The 20,541-nt window shown below is 48.0% G+C and overlaps 1 protein-coding gene across 6 annotated transcripts in view; it reads left to right on the forward strand.

Moving 5' to 3' along the window:
• Cracr2a (calcium release activated channel regulator 2A) overlaps positions 1–20,541 on the forward strand; it is a 94,269-nt gene that overhangs the window by 63,646 nt on the left and 10,082 nt on the right. For all 6 annotated transcript variants that reach the window (XM_031383527.1, XM_031383526.1, XM_031383529.1 and 3 more), the window contains exons 10-15: positions 1,770–1,815; positions 3,695–3,801; positions 6,717–7,050; positions 11,697–11,829; positions 18,250–18,331; positions 18,417–18,531. In XM_031383527.1, coding sequence (XP_031239387.1) covers positions 1,770–1,815; positions 3,695–3,801; positions 6,717–7,050; positions 11,697–11,829; positions 18,250–18,331; positions 18,417–18,531 — 817 coding nt within the window. The remainder of the gene's footprint in view (positions 1–1,769; positions 1,816–3,694; positions 3,802–6,716; positions 7,051–11,696; positions 11,830–18,249; positions 18,332–18,416; positions 18,532–20,541) is intronic.

Consider the following 20,541-nt stretch of genomic DNA (forward strand, 5'->3'; position numbering starts at 1 on the left):
GGGACCACGGCTGGAGTGTGAGACTTGAGGATTTCCCTAACCTCTGCTCACATCCTGCACTGAAAGTACAAATGAAACAGAAAACAACCCAGTGTGCTTTGCCACGAAGTGGGGAGGGAGCTCAAGGGCCTTCTGCATCCTCACTCTGGTTGGCAGCTTGCTGCTTAGCCACCATGAGGGTCTTTTCAGGCGTGAGAACCTCACTCCTCTGTCATTGTCAGGGTTTTCCTTCTGTATCTCTTCCCCAGACAAGTCCCAAGGCCTGGGTGTCACTGAAAACAGTAAGACGGCAGTCACACCCAGCAGGTGATCACTGCGTGATGATAATTAGTTTCTGACCTCCACTGAGCCTGCCCTCCCTCTTCAGCCGGTATGGACTGGTTCCAGGCCACCAGCACAAACGGAGGCAAAAATCACACAGAGCTGAGATGACGGAGGGGGCCAACCCTCTTGAATTCAGAGAAGAGCCTTCCAGCCATTTGTGTCCCACAAACACCCTGCACCTTCAGTCAGGTCACCTATCCACTCTGAACTCTCACTAAGCCTCCCTGAACCCCTGCTTCCCACCTTGCCACGTGGGCTCCTGCTTCAGAAAGAATCAGAATGAGTCCTCAGCGCTTGCTCCATGTTGCCAGCACCCATGTCTCTAACTCCGTGGATGTGGTGTGAGGTCCCAGTGCTCCCAGCAGAGGCTATCCCCATGCACATCAGCCCTGTTCCCAACTGGAATTCTCAAACAGATCCCTCCATTTTTTGATCTGTTAGCTTTTCATTCTCTAGGTTCTAGGCTGGCTTTTTCCCTGTCCACAGTTCCATCCAAACTGCCCTTCCCATGTCACCAATGGCTTCTACTTCTTTAGAAATATCAGTCCATTCTCAGGGTTGCACCTTTGTTGCTGACAGTCTGTGCTTAGTGTGACTTCCAACGGGATCCTCTCAATGCTGGAATCAGACCATGACACTGTTGGCCACACATCCCACCCCATCCCATCACCAACCCATGGTTTCATGTCTCATTTGGGGCGAAAATCAAAGCTCTTCCTGTGGTCCAGGAGACTGTGAATAGTCAAGTCTCGACCCACCCACTACTCGAAATGCAAGAGGTGCTCTTTGAGTGACTTGTGGTCCTCCCTCCTGTTTCTCCAACTCACACATTTATCACAACCAAACCTTTGTCCTGCTCAGCCCTCTTTCCCCAGACACCTGCCCAGCTCCTCTTCCCTCCATCAAGAGACACTTTCTCATCAGCCAGAGCTTCCCGGACCATTCAGGTTGAAATGCCTGACACTCTCTGGTTCTCCTTTTCCCATGCCCCCACCGATTCTGTTTCTCAGTAGTCCTCACCCCAACCTTACGCAAGCTGCCAGAGTCCACAACTTTGTGGTTGCTTACTCCTGTGTCCTGGATGCTAAACAAAGTTTGGCAAGCAACTCCTATTTCAGGAGATCTGTGAACAAGCACCCTCATTCGCGAATGGATGAACTGGGCAGAGAGGGAGCCCAGTAGCAAGTCACAAGGATACATGTCATCCTGTACCCATCGATGGAGGCTGAGTGTTCCTCAAGGGACAGTGTGTGTCACAAGACTACTCAGTCTTATCCCCCTGCCTCGGAGCTGATATACACATGAGCTTTCCCCCGCCCATAGCCACATCTCTGGGCCTTCCATACCATGCTTTCTCCTGCACCTATCTGGCTGATTAATGGGCGAGCCCTTGATCAGTCAACAGCACAGTCCATGTTTGAATAACTTTCCCTTGCTCTTCACAGGGAAAGGAACAAACACCTCCGGGATGAACGGGACATAACTTTCCAGGTAATTGGCCAATGCTCTCTTGGGACTTGGGGCAGAGGGAGACAAGGACCAGGGGCCATCTGATCCATGCCAGGACTGACCAAGATTGTCCTGATACTTGTGACGCATTGGGTTCTTTTGGTGTGGGCAGGGTGAAGGTGGAAGATATTATGCAAGCAATAAAAAGGTAGTTTGTGAAGGGAGATGCCTTTCTCTTGGCACAGTCAGACTCAAATGCTTGGGAGAGCCACAGATATCTCAGATGTAGGAATGATAATTCCCCCGGGAAACGGCACAGTTCAAAAGTCATTATCACCTGAGGTCAAACACTCAGTTTGCTCTTTCATTTAAAATTTTCTCTCTCCATGAAATTCTCAAACTGTATGCTGTCAGCAAGCAAATTTACAATGCACACATGGCTATTTACACAATTGGTTTTGCATACAGCTTTATCTCTGCTCTAGACATAGCCCCTCTCCCATACCCGAGCACAGTGCTCCATAGTTTCCCAAACAATATGACAGTCACAGCTCTTCACAGCGAGGCCCATGGAAGATACTTGCTTGAGACCTCTGCATGGCCTTCCTCATTTCCTCTTTTAGAAGGGAGACACTGGATTCTCCGAAGGGGCAGGGTGAGTCAGTGTGATTTCCTAACTGTAAGATTATCATGCTGTGAACTAGCATATCCCTGAAGAAAGCATTGGTTACCTTCACCACGATCCCGACTCTCCCACGAGGAAGGCGGTCCCTGTCCTCTTTCTCCCAGGTTGTAAGGATTTTTGAAAAAAGAAAAAAAGTGTGTGTGTGTGTGTGTGTGTGTGTGTGTGTGTGTGGTGTATACCAAAACAAAAAAAATCTAGGAGAGAAGGTGTGTGCTGAGGCCTTGCCTGGGCAGGAACGTAAATACGGCCAGCCTCAGAGAGTTGTCGTGCCCTGAGTTAGTACCCCCAGCCCCGACTTACCCTGCCATCTCAAGGGTCCTTGTTACACCACTGTGTCTTTGGCCCTCGCCTCAGCTGCCCGTCTATGTGTACTATCAGAACAAGACTTAAACTTGCACGTGCTTGTCTGATAATGATAATGATTCTAATTGTTTTAGAAGAAATGCTGACATTCTTTATAAATTTCCGACCAAATGCCATCGTAATCCCTTCACTGCCAAACTCATTTTGCTTTGAAAGAAGTGTGGTGAAGGGAAGAACACCAGAAGGGAATCAAAGAAAGGGGGATAGGGCCTTATTGATGGGGAAGCATGGAGTGGCTGATCCAAGCGGCACTCTTCCTGTGATTTGATTCCCAGTGTCTCCTGGAAGAGCTATGTCCCAGAGTCTTGGCAAATGGGATTCTGAGCCCTGTTCCCGTCCAGTTCTGAGTTATAGATATTTGATCAGTTCATCCATACCCAGCCTGCTTTCACAGGGGACTGCAGAGGTTTGGGGCTAGTGAGGGGGTGGTGGACAGAGCTCTGGAATAACTGCTCCTCTGGGGGGTAGAGGGGTCCCTAGCTTAACACCTCATGGGCTTTGGTGAGAAAGGGAGATTGGAGTCACAAGGAAGAATATGATCTAAAATACAAGGATATTTTCCCAGGAAGTACATATCTTTGACTTCTCTTCTGATCTCTTGCAAATGACCAGCTCCTGTGAAAAATGGCACAAGACACCCTCAGGTCTCCACTCTGTATTCCCTCCTCTGAGGGGATTTCTGGGATGGAAATGAAGGAGTTCTAACTGGAGGGGACGAGGGGTGGAAAAGCTGGAGAGTGGGTGACGAAACCGGAAATCCCAGCCTGCTTCTCTCAGTTAGAGTCCCACGTAGAGCCTCCCCTCACTTCTGCTCAAGCAGAAGTCAAGATGGATGCACAGGAATGGATCTCAGGGCATTTTGTGTTTCTGCAGAAAGATAAAACAGCCAAGGCCAACACAGCTGCTTCCAAGGCAGGCAGGAAGCAAAGATCTGGCTCTGTGATTGGCAAGTACTTGGACGGCAGGGGAATGCTTAGGAGGTAAGTCACCACCCTCCACCCCTCCTTTCCCTTTCCTTCATCTCACCACTTTGGGGGCTGCCTCCGAGCCCACATTGACTGCTCTTTTGAGGTGCGGCCCTACTAGGGAGGCCTGAGGTCAGTCTCACTCCTTTGCCTTAATTCTTGGAGGGCTCATCCCTCTCTGTGGTGACATCCAAGCTGGAGGGAGAGTATGCAGAGCAAACCTGTAGGGCAGATGCTGTCTCTGAGGCTACCCTGCTCTACTGTGGGCCTGCAGAGAGGGGCCTACGGGTACTGCAGACTGACTCAGAAGGATGGGGAGGGAGAGGAGGAAGGTGAGGAGGAAGAGGAGCAGATGATGAGGGAGAAAGCGATGGAGGGATGGGGGTGGGGTGGGGGGACAATGCTCCATTCCTTGGATCCACTTGGATTTTCTGGAGTCTATAATTATACAGACTGGGAGCTGAATTAAAATGTCATATAGAATCACCATTAGCTGAAACCCCTTTAGAGACAAAATTAGGGCTTGTGATTGACAGATCATTCCAATGATTCATATTTAACTCGAAGACAACATATTTTGTTGCTGCTGGAAGGCTTGGGAATTGAGTTTGAGCATGGAAAGTGTTGGCTTGCTGCTTATTCAGACAGACAAGTCATACACACCCCTTTGTCCACATGGATGGGCACACAGAGGTCAGGTCAGCTAACCTGTCAGGCGTCGAGACTGGGGAAGAAGATGTGTAAACTCACTCACCGAGATGTACGAACATGAACTTAAAATATACGCAAATGAAAAAATGACTCCGGGATGTAAATGGGCTGATCCGGGAAGCCCCTGGGTCAGATCACCATGAGTTAAAACTCAATAGCTCAGTAATGAGATACAATCTGGAAGCTAAATTTTCTACACTAGTATTTGATAGCCTGTTGGTTTCTCAGAACTGAATGTATTTCTAGGTTGATTGATTCGACAGTTGTTTATAGATCACCTGCTCTGCCCCTGACATTCTTTCAGGTTTCGTGACATTCCCTCTATGCCTGTCCACCAGCAAATGCACATTTAATAGATAAGTATTGAGTGGCCACTGTTTGTGAGGGACAGTGCCAGTCACTGGAGCAGAGGTTTGCAAAATAGGCCCTTCTCTCTCTTTCTCTCTCTCTCTCATGAGCTCACAGCCAAACAGCGGAAATAGAAAATAATCCACTAAGCATCAAAATGTGCACTCTGAATTCCAATATCGATTTTGGCAAAAGCAGCTACTCTCTCTACTGCTGGCAGGAAGTGTTTGGTGGCAAAACAAAAAATGAGCTTAGACATGCTAAGCTGAAGCCATTACGGAGTGTCAACAGTGCTTCAGATGTTCCCAAATAAAACGCTGTTTTCCAAGAAGCATTTCATTTTAGGGCACACTTTAAATGGTTGTTTCTTTTTCTAGTTGGAAAAAAACTTTGAGAAAACATGTAGTGTGTGTGTGTGTGTGTGTGTGTGTGTGTGTGTACATGTTCATGTTATATATGAAATCATCTAAAAATGTACAGGGATACTATGTACTAAGACAGTCAGGCAATGGGCTTGGTAGCATACATCCATAGGGTGATGGGAAGAAGCCAGTTAGTTGGCTTTTATTTCTCCTGTTTCCTAAGTAAAGGGAAAAGTGCTTGAATTACTATAAATCTTCTTCTCTCTATCCAAACTGATTCACCGCTGTTGAAAATAAACACTGTCTTAATTTGTCCTTCAGAATCCCAGCTAGCTTAAATAGTGATAGGCTCACTCTGGTAAAGCCTGTTATTATACACACCTTCCTATTACTGCTCTGAGGAATAACAAATCCTAGAAGCTAGGGGCAAGGCTAATGGTGCTTCTCGTATGTGCACTGTTCTGTTTTCCTTGATTCAAGTCCTTTTCCCTTTGATCTTGTCATCTTGCAGGCCCATCTGCATTTCTTTCCGTGTGCATGAGAGTAAGTGTGCCCGTGAGTATGTGTGTTTGCTCATAAGGTCGTGCCTGCCTCATTTGAAATGCTCTCAGCTTTAACTGTTCAAGCTGAGCAGAGAGAGAAGGAGCCTCGAGGTTCTGGAGCTCTGCGTGCACTTTGCTCTCCTTGGAAAATACAGCGTGTGCTTCTCCTATGTCCCAGCTGCGGAGTTCCTTCCACCTCCTACTGGCCTCCTTGGTCTTCGGACCCAAGCCTATTCATAATGATCTGTCTCTGAGTTGAGGGACATCTGTCATGGGTGGGAGGAGATCTCTCATAGCAACTACTACTGAGGGGTGCTGTGTAGACAGGTGCTAAGTGAGTGTGCACTGTGCAGATGTGTCATGTGCGAGAATGCCCTCTGTGTGTGTGTGTGTGTGTGTGTGTGTGTGTGTGTGTGCTATGTTTCTTATGAGTTGTCTCATATATGAATAGGCTAGGCAGATGGACCATGTTTTGTGGAGAGCAACGTGAGATTCGAGAACTGATATCCTTCCATAATGATATTCAGTTAATGAGGGCATGTGATGGGAGCAGAGCCCAACCACCTGAGTGTCCGCCCAGAGTCCTTGTAACATCTCTAACCCTGCGAGATCCTTTCTTCAGTACCTTCTTCATTGACTAATCTGGTTCACAAGAGTATATTTGTGTTGTTTGTTGCTTTGGCTCTCCTCTAAGTCCTGCACCACAAGAGACCAAGGCCTTTACTTTTAGTTGATACCTGGTAATGATCCATCTCCATCACTGGCCTTGGTGGTGGCAGTGGCAGCCACAGCAGCAGGCAGCCCTTATTAGGCTGTCAAAACCATGAGCTGAATGATGGGTCTGTTGTCTCCTCTTCTTCCCTGGAGCTTTCTCCAGTGCTGCCTGCAGGCGAGTATCCCTCCACTTCCATATTGATATTTTTTTCACTTCCTCCCACCCATCTTCCTCCCCACCCCATCCTGATAGCCAGTCAGAGGAGGAGGAAGACGTATTTGGCACCCTGAGGAGGAGAAGCTCTGTGGGCCTGAGTGCATATCTTCAAGCAGAGGAGGAACTAGCAACTGGGGAGCCAGGGACTGGGGTTCCATGTCGCCAGGCACTCCGAAGAATCATCTCTATTGAGGAAGATCCCCTGCCTCAGCTCCTGGAAGGAGGCTTTGAGAAGCCACTGAGCAGATGCCCAGAAGAGGAGGAGGTCTCTGACCAGGGCACAGAGGGGCAGAGCGTGGCAGTCCCAGTCTTGGATATCATTCCTTCCTCTCCCCGAGGGCAGCCTGTCGGAAAAGAGACCCTCTGCAAGGTAAAGTCCAGGCTGAGATCTGCCCCTTGACTTTGAGCCCAGGAAGCCCAAAGGATAGACAGAAGGCCAGCTGTAGTTGGCTTGGGGATTCACCATGTTCTGTGTCCCAAAGGTCACCTTCCCTTCCTTACACCTTCTAGGCTGAGCATCATGGGGACTCGTAAGTGCCGATAAGTCCTCCTTGTTAATTCCCATTCCCCTATATTGCACACTGTGTCTTCTAACTTGAAGCATTTATTGAACACCTGCCGGATACAGTGTCTGCTAAGATCCATTACAAGTGGTCATTTGGTACAGCTCTGTCTAGAGTGCCTGTCATCATCTTCTTCTTGATCTCAGTCGTTTAAGCCTCTGTCACTCTCCGGTGTTCTGTGTCCTCTTCCCTCCGGGATGTTTCTGTACCTATCCCTCTCCTCAATCAGATTTTCCTCTGACTTCTATAAGGACAGCAGGTCAAAGGTCATGATTCCTATTACCAGATGCTCCCCCAAAGGGTGATACCTCTTTGCCTTATGGGAATACATTCCTCTGCTGGTTTGTGACTTTAACTTTGAAATGGGCCATCCAGCCCTTGGCCTCTGCCCTGGTCTTCCAAAATGGCTCTAGAAACTCCATGGCAGTATGCAAGGGGCATCTCCCTTGGGCCCCCCCTTTCCAAATCCCTTCAAGGCACAAGCCTACACTCACTTTCAGTAGGCATAGATGACTCAATATCAAAATCATTCCAACATGTCACCCATTATCATAGCATATGACCAAGAAGTCCGTAGAGTCAGGCTTAGAGAAGGACACTGTTATGGCTCCTGTGTGCTGAGGCATGTCTTCATCATGAGCCTGTCAGATATGGTTTCCCCACTGCCAGGAGGAAAAGTGGGAGCCCAGAGGGGAGAAGCTGGGACAGCCTGCCTCTCTACTGGGCCCTTAGCATAAGAGTATCTAGCACATACCTCAAAAGCTGTACATTCTGTAAATGCTCTTTTCTTACAGAGTACCCCACTGCCCCCTATATTTCCTCACAAGGCTCTGCCACCATTTTGATGCAAAGGCAGAGAGAATAAAGAGGGTCAGTTGTGGGAGACCACCATGAGGCAGCGAGGCATAGACAGTATCGCCCTTCTGGAGGGCATCTGGAAGTAAGAATCAAATGCCATGACCTTTGAACCCACACTTCCACTGCCAGGGAAAAGTGAAGGCTGTAAGTGCTGTTTAGAAGAGAAGAACTTTTTCAAAGGTCACCATAGGGACATAAAATACATTATAATAATTTAGTAGAATATTGCATACCTGCTTTAAAAAATCATGATTCCAAAAAATCTTTAGTGACTTAGAGATTTGTATTGTTTTTGAACAATTATGATGAATAGGATAAAATTATATGTGTGTGTATAATTCTCAAATCCGTTTAAATAAAATATTTTCTAATATAGCCATAAAGACTGAAAAGTGCATAAAATGTGAATAGTGACTATCTCAGACTATAGAGAAATTTTGCTTTTTTCCCTACAACTGCATATTTCTCAAGTTTAAAAATTAAAATATATCACTTTAATTTTTTAAAAATTTATTTTATTTGTTCATGTGTGTAGACACACGCATGCCACAATACACATGCAGAGGTCAAAGGACAACTCGCAAGGGTTAATTCCCCTTTTCCATTGAGCGAGGTCTGGAGATAGAATGTGAGTTGTCAGCCATGGTAGTAGGTGCCTTAATCACTGAGCCATCTTGCCAGCCCAGAATATATTGCTTTTTGTTTGGAGGTTTTGTTTTCTGATTTGGGTTCTGGGTGTTGTTGTTGCTTGTTTATTTGTTTGTCCATCTACTTGGTAGTGCTAAGGACAGAAATTCACAGCCTTGTACATGGGGAGCAAACCTTCTGTGACTTAGATATACCCTAACCCCTGCTTTTTAAGCATGTAGGAGGGCAAGAGAAATGACAACATAGATCCTATATCCCCTAATGTCCCTACAACCCATCTGTCTGTCACCTGATACATGACTGTCCTCAAGAGAGGAAAGCAGGTGGGGGACCTCCCTGCTCTTATAGGTTAGACTGCCTCCAGCGGAGCCATTCATGACATTATAGGCTTGAGCCTGAAAAGCTGGGTACTTCCCAGGGAAGGGACAACGTAGCCCTGGGGCCAAAAGCCCAGCAACACTCTGCAATCAGAGCCATAGCCTCCGTCTCTACCACCTGCACCTTGGGTTTCACATTCCCACCTCTTACTACGTCTGCTCTTCCATATTTAAACCAATGACAATTGGAGGCACTGGACAAGAGTCATGCAGAAGCCAGGGCCCTGTGTATTCAATGGATAAAGCAAAAAGGACAGAGGGCATTGTTTTCGTTTATCTTAAAATCTTGTTGTTGACCTTAAATTCTCTCCCAAGTACTGCATCTCACCCCCAAAGTCTGTTAGTGGCTTTGTTTAGAAACTCAGTACTGCTACTATCAGCTGTGCTCCCTTATAGCATTTGCTCAACTGGAGAAGCTAATTCCCTCAAATCCACGTTTAAATCTACTCCAAATAGTCGTACCTCTGGTCAGTAGTGCTGAGCTGAGCTTGAAGGTGAGGATGTAATCAGACAGCACTCTGGAAGAAATAGCTCTCTGTGAGAGATGTCCCTCACACCATCTCCTGCTACATTTGTGCCCTTGAAAAAGTCCAGTGGTCTAGCTCACAGTCCCAGGATGATGGCAGGCTCAAGGAGCAGAACAATGGATGGTTGCCTCTGGAGGTTTCCCACCTGCCTGAGTGGAAGGGTGTCCTCATTTGGATTCTCTGTTGCTATGATAAAAACACTGACCCAAAAACAATTGAGGCAAAGAAAAGGCTTATTTTATCTTACACATTCCAAGTCACCTCACGTTCCCATCTATCCCTGAAGGAAGTCAGGACAGGAACTCAAGGCAGGAACTTGAAGGCAGGAACCTGGAGGCAGGAACCTGAAGGCAGGAACCTGAAGGCAGGAACTGAAGCAGACACCGTGAAAGGATGCCGCTCACTGGCATTCTCTCCATGACTTGCCTAGTTTGCTTTTCTTTATACAACCTAGGACCACCTGTCCAGGGGTGCTACTGTCCACAGTGGATTGGGCCCTCCCATATTAATCATTAATCAAGAACTTGCCTACAGGCCAATCTGACAGAGGCAGTTACTCAAGGGTTCCAAGTGAACAAAAACTAACTAGCACAAGAGTCAAAAAGTCACCACCTGGCTATTCATGGCAGATGACTGTGTCACAACTGAAGCCGAAGAGAGGTCACAGGGCCATGTGTAGAGAGAGACTCAAGAGAGCCTCCATTCCACCCAGAAGCTATATACCTGCTGGTGACTTCTCCTGGTGACACATGATCATTAGTAACTAGTTACTGTAGTCTGGGCACCTAGGATTTCAGAGTAGAGGCATGATTCCATCCAGTGAGACTGGGGTTACTTACCAGAACAGGTATGCATAACTCAAAGGCAGCTATATCACCAACTAGCCCACCCCAGCATGGGTGATGATGGCTCCAGAACACTCCATTCCTAAAGCTCCCTGTATAACTTGCAGGTACCTACTCCAGAGAATTTCCCCCTCCAGACCAGTTGTCTCTGTTTAGGCAACTTTTGGAAGAAGCCTTGCGAATCTTGGAACTTTCAATGTTCTGTAGTTTCCTGAGTCTTAAGAAGCTCCCCTCTTCCCTCCTGGAGGGGATGTTTCAAGTCAAAAGAGCTACACAGTAGCACGCAATCCTATGGCTAGCTTCTGGGTCTCTCTTTTCTCCCTTCAGAAGACCACCTTGTGGTCCTAGTTGCTGCTCTGTGGCTGTGATAAACACCATGACCAGAAGCAACTTGGGAAGGAAAGGGTTTGTTTCAGCTCACAGTCATGAAGGGAAGTCGGGGAAAGAAGTCCAGGCAGGAACTGGAAAGCAGGAACCAGAAAGCAGGAACTGGAACAGAGGCCATAGGAAAATGCCGCTTCCTGGTTAGCTTTCCATGGCTCATTCAGCCTGCTTTCTTATACCACCCAAGACTACCTGTCTAGGGATGGCACCATTCACAGTGAACTGAGCCCTCCCAAAACAATCATTGATAAGAAAATGTCCTATAGACATTTTCATGGAGACATAGTCTCAATTGAGATTCCCTCTTCCCATATAATCCTATGTTCAGTTGACAACAAACAAACAAACAAAAACAAAAGACAAACAACTGAAAAAAAAAAGCCCAAACCAAACAGGAAAACAATAACAAGAAGAAAAAACCCAGCACACTTGTCCTCTTTGCCTACACAGAGAATTCTTCCTTCTCCCTTAGCCCCTCCTTTCTGGACCCCTGTGCCCATCTCATTCTTAACCTCAATGCTCTGGGAATACCACACTCCCAGTAATTGGTCACATGCCTGGCCCATCCACTTCACCAGCCAGGACCCGCCTGCCTGCCCCAGAGCTCCATCAGGTATGAGAGTATGTGAAAGGCTGCCATTGCTCCTAACTGTCTCTTGCTTGTGCCCTCTGCTCTAAGACCAGTCTAGCTTCATTGGGGCAGAAGCGGCCTTCCTGGTGCTAGGATCTCAGTGGGCCCTGCAGTGGTAGTAAAAGGCAACCTAGCAGCAGCTGGTGGCCATGCCTAACATGACCGACTGTCTTCCATCCACAGGAGGAGAGGGCGCCCTCTACCCCTGACCGGCTCTTTAAGATCGTGTTTGTGGGTGATGCCGCTGTAGGAAAGACATCCTTCCTGAGGAGGCTCTGTGAGGCCCGCTTCTCTCCAGGCATGGCAGCCACTGTGGGTGAGTTCTCTGTTCAAGGGAGGGAATGAAGGGCTCATGAGAGGAGCAGTGGTACTGGCTGCTCAGCCGAGGTCTAGGAGAAGCAAGGAGGAGCCCGTGTCTCCTGGCACTGCTGGGATGCTAAGCTCATGATGTATGGGTAGGGTGGGGCGGGAGGGGAGGATGGGGTGGGCGGGAGGGGAGGGTAGGATAGGTGGGTATTAGGAAGTTGAGGCTGACAAAGGTGAGTTTGAGGTCTTTGGTCCCCTTTGTGAGCCCTGACCCAGGTTATGCTATTTCCGCCTCACTTTAAAAAAAATTAATCATATGTATGTAAGTACATATGTATGTATACATGCAAGCGTGAATTACATATGTGTGTGCGAAACATGCATACACATGACAACACATATAAGAAAGTCAGAAGACAACCTGTTGGAGGTGGCTCTCTCCTTTCACTGTGTGGGTTTGGGGGTCAGACTCAGGTTATTAGGCAAGTCCTTATACCATGGATCCATCCCACCAGTCCTCTGCTCTGGTTTCAATCAACAGGGCCTTGAACTTTCCTGCTTCCCCATATCTGATGGGAACTCCCCCAGAGCCATGCCCTGCCACGCCACCTTTCCTATGGGCCCACTCCTCCCTGCCTAGCCCTCAGGCTTATGGGTGCATGTGCACATGTGCACAGGGTGCTAGCACCCTGCAAGGCTTCTTTTGCCCACTGACTTGGACTTGTCTTGGATCCTGGCTCTGCTGGGAGATGATCATGCCATGATCATGAGATGATCATGGCTGAGTGTGTTCTCACTTAGGGATAATATTTTATTCAAAGAGGGGCTTATAATTGTTCCGCCCAGCTCTGCACATAGCATTGGAGTGCGTGCAGGTTCAAGGGCACGTTAACTTCTCAGCTTCTACCAAGCTGACTCACCCAACAAAAGATGACGTGTGACTGTTTGCCAAGCTCCTTTAGGTGAACTGATGAGTCAGCTGAACATGTCAGTGGAATATTACAGTCTAAGCATTGACCGTGACCATATATATCTGCTGTTGCCACCTGTCTTCACATTGTGATCAGCTGATAGATTGAGAAACTGGGGTCCAGAGAGATGAGAAGCCCTGTCCCCCTTACTCCATCAGTGCTGACACTCCTCACGAGACGTCACCTAGCCCGTTCCATGGAAACCTAGCAACATTGCATTGTGTGCACGTAGCAACCCAGGAGTGGTAGGATCCCTCTTCTGCCTTTAGAAGTGGGCAGAGGTTGGGAGTAGAACAGGCTGGGGTGGTTCAGTGGGACATAAGGAATCCTAGGTCCTCATCCTGACTCTGCTACTGCCTGGCTTTGTGATTACAAGAGGATCCAGTCCCTCCTTGCTCTTTGATATGTGAAAAAGAAAGGATTTGATACTCGGTCCTCTGTTAGTCCTCCCTCCCCTAGTGCTTCCTAGGCCTGGTCTCTGGCTAGACCATCTATACCATTGGTGTCTGACCAGGGCAAACGTCCCAAGCCCCAGGGCCTCTCCTGGGGAGATGTGGCCTTTCCCCCTCACTCTGAAGTGTCTCCTCCACCATCTTTTCTACCCATGGTCTCTTCCTACATGCTTCAGTTCCCTATTCTTACTGAAGAGCCTTTATATGTGCTGTTACATCTGGTCCCCGACTCCTACATCACTCCACATAAAGTAAGAGGGCATCCCAGTCCAGAGCATCAGACGTGAAAGGAAGCAGGGCAGGCACTGGCCCCAAACCCAGGACACTCTGACCCAGCTTGTTTTTGAGAGGAATCTAGTGTGTTAACCATCAAGACATGCCACAGTGGCTGTAGGCAGAAAGGATGGCTTTCCCGGAGGGTGCTCCAGTGTGGGTTCCACAAGTCAGAGTTCTATCATGGGGTCACGGTAACCAGAGAGATGCCTTTCAAGTCCCTAGGCACATGTCTAAGCCACATGCCTTTCTTGACAGTGGGGTCAAGTCCAGTTCCACTTCTAACCCTAGGCCTGGGATAGAAGGCTCTGAGGTAGACGAAGACTGACCCGTTTGTGCTTCCCAGGAGGCCACCACACACTATGGGAAACAGCTACACTTTAGGAAGAGGCCTGTCATAGTTCGGGTTTCTGTTGTGAGGAGACACCATGACCACAGCAACTCTTACAAAGGAAAACATTTCATTGGGGTTGTAGTTCAGAAGTTCAGTCCATTACTGTCATGCAGAGAAACATGGTGGCACATGGGGAAGACACGGTGCTGGAGAGGGAGTCGAGTTCTACATCTTCATTTTAAGGAAGCAGAAGAGACAGTGAGCCTTGAGCTTGAGTTTCTGAAACCTCAAAGCCCACCCCTACAGTGACATACATCCTCCAGCAAGGCCACACCTACTCCAACAATGTCATACCTCCTCATAGTGTGCTCTCTATGGGCCAAGTATTCAAACACATGAGTCTATGGAGCCATTCCTATTCCAAGCCCACAAGGACAAACTAAAGGTCCCACATTAGGCCCTTTATCATGGGTCCCAGACACACCAGAGCAGCAGCTAGGCAAGTTCTAAAGCCACTAATGTGCCTTGCCTTGTCTCGACTCTCACACCAGCCACCAAGATGAGTTCCTTTGGTGATTATATGGCATGGAAGAGTCACAGCTTCCCAAGGCCACGACAACCTGACCCTGATCCAGAGCTCTGGCCAACCCCATGTCCAGAGCAGTAGGTGTGATTCCACTCAGCAACAGATTCTGGATTCTTCTGGACTTACGAATGTGCCTTGGGGTGGCTTCCTGGCCTCCCACACTCCATGAGAACATGGTGTGCAGAACCCTCGCTTGTATGTACTATGAGGTACAACTCGTGGGTCCTACTTACTCCACCTCAGGACCCCACCTGATCCCCCCTGCCCCCGAGTGGCTGTTTGGGCTTCTCGGGACCTGCAGATATCAAATGACAATTTTTGTGGAACTTAGAGCATCTGAGACCAAACCTCCCCTAGCAGCCAGGGCTCCTCCACAGTGCTCAGGCTCCATGTTGCTTCATACTGCCTCCACCCCCTGCCATTTTGTGTTTTTTTCATTTGTTGTTTTGTTTTTTTGTTAGTTTGTTTGGTTTGGTTTGGTTTTTTCAAAACATGGTTTCTCTGGGTAGCCCTGGCTGTCCTAGATCTCACTTTGTAGACCAGGTGGGCCTTGAGCTCAGAAATCTACCTGACTCTGCCTCCCAAACTGGTATTAAAGGTGTGAGCCACCATGATAACCTCTCCATTTTAATCACAGCCCAGAAACCCTGTTCTCCTTTGACCATCCCCTTACCTTGTGCCCCCACCCCAGGGTTCTTCTGCATCTTGTGCATTTGTATGTCATGCATATCTCCTATCCTACCCTCCCTGAGTCATGACAGCTTGGCCTGTCTTCTCCAGAAAGGCTGATGTCACCTTCCTGGGACCCTTCAACTCAACTCTAGCTCAGACCACCACTGCAGCACTTCAGCCATCACGACTAATTGCAAGTTTAAGGATGTCTCAATGCCATCCTTGAATGGTCCAGCAGAACTTAGAAGTTGTGACCCTCCAATTTGGTTCCTTCAAACCTCCATCCCCCCCTCAGTATTCAAGAACTGAACCTCTAAAACTGAGGTGAAATGACATGGTCAAGGTCATATCGCTGGGCATTGGCAGAGCCTGGGTCTCCTTGGGCTTGCACCTTGAAAGTTTGGGATGGTCTTAACTCATTTACTCCAGGCCCCTTGGCCCCACACTATTCTTACTGCTTCTTCTGTTGAGCACACCCTTGTTCTCCTGCCGTGGTGTCTGGATGCAGCCGCTCCATCCTTACCTTGTGCTATCCTTGTGTTCTCTAGCTGCACACACACAGCCTCTGTGGGCTTTGCTTCTGTGCTTCCCCAGCTGCCTGTTTGATGTTGCAGAAAGAAATGCCCTGATTCAGGGCCAGTGAGGGCTCATGCCAAGCTCACCACAGCCCAGAACACATCTGTCCAGCCCTCTGTCTACCCTACTCCCTGCAAAATAAAGACCTTGCCCATCTTCTAGCAAGCAAACAAGAAGGCAGAGATGGCTTGCTAAAGACAGCCGAGATCAGCTGCCTCCAGCAACATCCACTTGCCTTCTTCCAGTTTTCCATGCCAGCAAGAGAAAGCTCTGTTCTTGGGACTTCAGGCTCTCTGAGTGGTTTCAGGTCTGGCCTTGTTGGTGCAATATCCACAGCTGGTTGTTCAAAAGTGTAGAGAAAGCAGGAAAGAAGGCTTCTCCAAAGGGAAGGATATCCCCTCCTTCTCATGCTTTTAACTAAGAAGAAAGCCTGCCTGCGGTGCAGCAGCTAGCAGTTGTCCTCTGTTTTGATGGATGTGCATGGCCATGGGCTGCCTGGATGAAGGGAAGTTCTAGGAAGTTGGTGCTCCTGGTAAGGATGCTGGAAATGGAGGGAGGAGCCTCATGATAGGTGCCAGCCCAGGGATGGGAGGAATCTTGATTGCAGTTTCTCATCATGGTGTGTGTGTGTGTGTGTGTGTGTGTGTGTGTGTGTGTGTGTGTGTGTGTGTCGGGTATGCATGTGCATGCATGTATCTTCAAAGGCATGCACATTATAGCCCTCATGGATGTCTTGAGGACACTGAAGGATGGAGACATATATAAAAATATAGTAAAAGCATTCTACTCTTTTTTGAATCCCAGATGAATCCATTCCTGTCTCTGGCTCTGTCAATGAAGCAAAGGGCCTGAGGTGACCTTTAACATGTCATGCCTCTTTCTGTGACAGCCAAGTGTCTCTAGTCTCTGCCCAGGCTTCTGACCCTTGCTCTGCTCCCTGCAGGATGAGAACCTCCCGAGTCTCTGGGAAAGGGGAAAGGGATACCTTCAAGTTCTGCAACCAGGAGTCAGACAAAAAGGAAAGAAAGAAAGAAAGGAAAGAAAGAGAGAAAGAGAGAGGGGAAGAAAGGAAAGAAAGAGAGAAAGAGAGAGGGGGAGGAAGGAAGGAAGGAAGGAAGAAAGAGAGAGAAAGAGAGAGAAAGAAAGAAAGAAAGAAAGAAAGAAAGAAAGAAAGAAAAGAAGGAAGGACAAAAGAAAGAAAGGAGGAAAGAAAGAAAGAAAGAAAGAAAGAAAGAAAGAGAGAGAGGGGAAGGAAGGAAGAAAGAAAGAAAGAGAAAGAGAAAAAAAGAGAGAGAGAAAGAAAGAACAAAAGAAAGAAAGGAAGGAAGAAAGAGAAAGAAAGAAAGAAAGAAAGAAGGAGCAGAAGGACAAAAGAAAGGAGGAAGGTGGAAGGAGGGAGAGAAAAGGAGAGAGTGAAAGGGAGAGGGAGAGGGAAGGAGGGAGAGAGAGAGGTGGGGGCAGCAGGCACTCTCACAGACACACACACACTGGGTGAAGCTGAAAATGACTACATTGAGTCTTTATTTTTGCTTTCAATTTTTGTATAGCTTTTTAGACAAAAGTCTTCCATATAAGAAAAAATCGCCCCATAGATAAAAATGTTACACAGAGGGAATTACAGAAGAATGTAGATTATAAGTTCAAAGCAGTGCTTGATTCTATAAGCTCATTATAAGTTTAAAGCAATAGTTTCACATGGCCTAGCTTTATCAAAGTGCACACCTGTGGCCTCATCCTTGGACCTGACCTAGAGTGAATGTTTTTCTCGATCATGAATGTGTTCTGAGCCAGTTCTCTTTTCCTAGTGCAATTAGTCCATAGCACATGAAGCTTCACAGAGCTCTATTTGCAGCTTTTATTCTAGGGGGTGGGGAAGGGTTGAGATTACTTGTATCAGTTCAGGAGCTCTATAAAATCATTATCAGGAATTATGAAATCACAAGTTCATCTAAACAGTATTACTACATGAAAGTACATCTTCATATGGATTCTGCAGGAAATCTATCCAATAGGGTGGGTAAATACCCAGGAAATCTTTAAACTACACAACAGAGGCAGGAAAGGCAGGAGTGAGAATCGACCCTTAGAAGACATCTCTGGGGTTTTTGCCATGCAAGACAGTGGGCCATCTTTAGAAAACGTACTTGCTCGCCAAAGCCTTTCCTAGATGACTTCTATAAGGAGGGATAAGCTACAGAGGAAGGAGGGATTTAGTCAGTATGTTATTATCGCAACCTGGAAGTCGTCCACTCACTGCATGTTGCCTTTGTATGTGGGCCACGGCATGATTTCATCCGGTGTCCTAGAGGTGCATGATGATACAGCAGGGAGCCCACAGCAAAGACAGGTTTGGTGATGTCATTAAGCCCCAAGTCCGAGACAAGACCAGCACTCCAGCCTCATGTCTACCTGGGCAGTGCTCAGTCCATTTCCCCACACCATCCCCAAGGCACTACCCAGGAACGGCTCCCTGCCATGGTTCCAGATAGGAAGGCATCATCTTCTGACATGGAATCGAAGGTGCCCATGACCAATGCAGCTCTAACAGGATTGTTTCCCCTGGCAGGCATCGACTACCGAGTGAAGACAGTCACTGTGGACAATGCGCAGGTGGCCCTGCAGCTGTGGGACACTGCTGGGCAGGAGAGGTGAGGAACTGCATCTGCAGGTCCCAGGCTAGCCCCGGGGGCCCCCAAGGAAGGCACAACTCTGACGGTGGCTCTCCCATGGCAGATATCGCTGTATCAGCCAGCAGTTCTTCAGAAAGGCTGACGGTGTGGCTGTTATGTATGACCTCACAGCCAAGCAATCCTTCCTGTCGATCCGCCAGTGGCTGAGCAGCGTGGAGGTGAGCAGCCACCTCCCTGGAAGCTCTCGAGCTTGCCAGACTCTTGTCTGTCCCCGGCTCTCCCTTCTGGCCCCTCTGCACATGCACAACTTCATCCCAGGCTCGCCTGTCCATCCAGGGTTCTTCCTCCCAAGTGACCCTGATATCTGACTTCTTCCACCCAAATCTGCCCCTCTTCAGCATCTCTCAGCTGGACCACGCCCTTTCTCAGCTGCCGGTCTTCAGTTACCAAGAAAATGAAGCAATGGGATGTAAATAGATTTAAGAGTTTCTGAGACAGTTGCTTAATACAAATCATTTCTCAACATTCCTGTCCCTAAAACACTTACATATGTGAAGAACTAGATTTCAAAATGCCACACATTAGGTTGTCTCTTCACAGAACTAATCGAGGAAGCAAATGAACTTTGACTTTAAAGTTTGTGACATGATTCTTCTCCTCCTATCACCACCACCACCACCACCACCACCACCACCACCACCACCACCACCACCACCACCACCACCATCATCATCATCATCATCCTCTTCCTCCTGCTCCCTTCTCCTCTGCCCTCCTCCCCTCTTCCATCCTCCTCCCCTTCCTCCCAATCTACTTTAAGTGATGTTGGCAGGACCAGAAGAATACTGATGATCTAATCCAGTGGAGTTTTTAGACTTCTGTCCTTGGAGCCCTAGAATCACACTGACATTTCCTAGAAAGTGGGACAGGGCAAGGAAAGATTCAGTGCTCACAACTCAGGGCCCTACATTCTCCTTTCTCAGTCCTGGCTGTCCAGCATTTTTCCAGCTTTGTACATGGGAGGTCTGCATACAGTGTTGTCATACAACAGGGATTCCCTTGAAAACACTCAGTCTAGTATAGTATAATCTAGGGTAACCCATCACATCTCAGGATGAGGAAGCTGAGCTGGCAACTTCCCCAATGTCTTTCTTTCCCTAGCCTCAGACTTCTGCATACACATATCCAAGTTGGGCTGTGAGCTGGGAAGTCCTAATGTCTCGTACTGATTGGCCATGAGGGAGACCAACACAGGACTCTCTGCTGTCACTGCGGGATCAGTAGTTCCTAAGGCTCCCAGAGAAGCTGGGATCTCTCCAGAGAGACGAGATCAGGCTGACTGTAGTAAACAGGAAGAAATCTTACAAGGAATCATTGCAGACTTAGCATGTATTTGAGCCTTCTTCATACAGCCATGTGCAGAGCACTTGTGTGCTTCTTCCTGGTGGAAGGGGTTGTCAGCCGGCACCTCACAGGACCCTTGACTCACCCATGGGCTTAGACACCAGGCTGAGGTGGTAAATTGTACATCACTAACTTGGGATCATCTAAGAGTCGGTAATTTGTAGTTTGAGGCTTGTCTTTTAAAACAAGTTTGACAGGAGGTGCCGACGAGCTCTTAAGGAACCCCATGTGACCCAGCCTGAGCATTGGGCTCACCTGAACAACATTGATGACAAGGCCCTCCCTATAGATGGACCATTCCAGGGCCTGGAAATGCAAAAATCATGGGAGTTTCCCCAGGGGTCTCATTCACAGGCAGACCCACTCGTGGATGCAGGCACAGGAAACTACATTTCAAATTTCTCCCAACTTCACAGGGAGGCCAGTGCTGCTATTACACCCTCAGAATAGGCAGGCTTTGAGTCATTTGCAGAGCGCCCCAGATCCCTCACTAAGACATTGCTGAACACAGGCCATGTGCCTGAGAGGGTGGCCTAGGAAAGGCATCCAGTTCCTGGCTCAGAGTTCAGGGGCAAGTGTAGGAGTCGGTGCCAGTCGGTTGACGGTGCGTTGAAGGTGTGGAAAAGAAGCATCCCAGATGTCATTATCCCCCATTCTTGAAAAGCTAAGTCACTCTGCCTTGGCAACCAGCAATCAGAGGTGTCAGGTGATAGATTAAAACTTGACACCTAATTTGATCTGAGGGGAACTGAAAATAATAAGTACTTTATATTTGTGGAGAACCTTATTTTTTTTTTCAAAGAGCTCAGAGCACTTTGCCAACT

This window comes from Mastomys coucha, unplaced genomic scaffold, assembly GCF_008632895.1.
Source record: "Mastomys coucha isolate ucsf_1 unplaced genomic scaffold, UCSF_Mcou_1 pScaffold20, whole genome shotgun sequence".
Taxonomy (NCBI): Eukaryota; Metazoa; Chordata; class Mammalia; order Rodentia; family Muridae; genus Mastomys; species Mastomys coucha.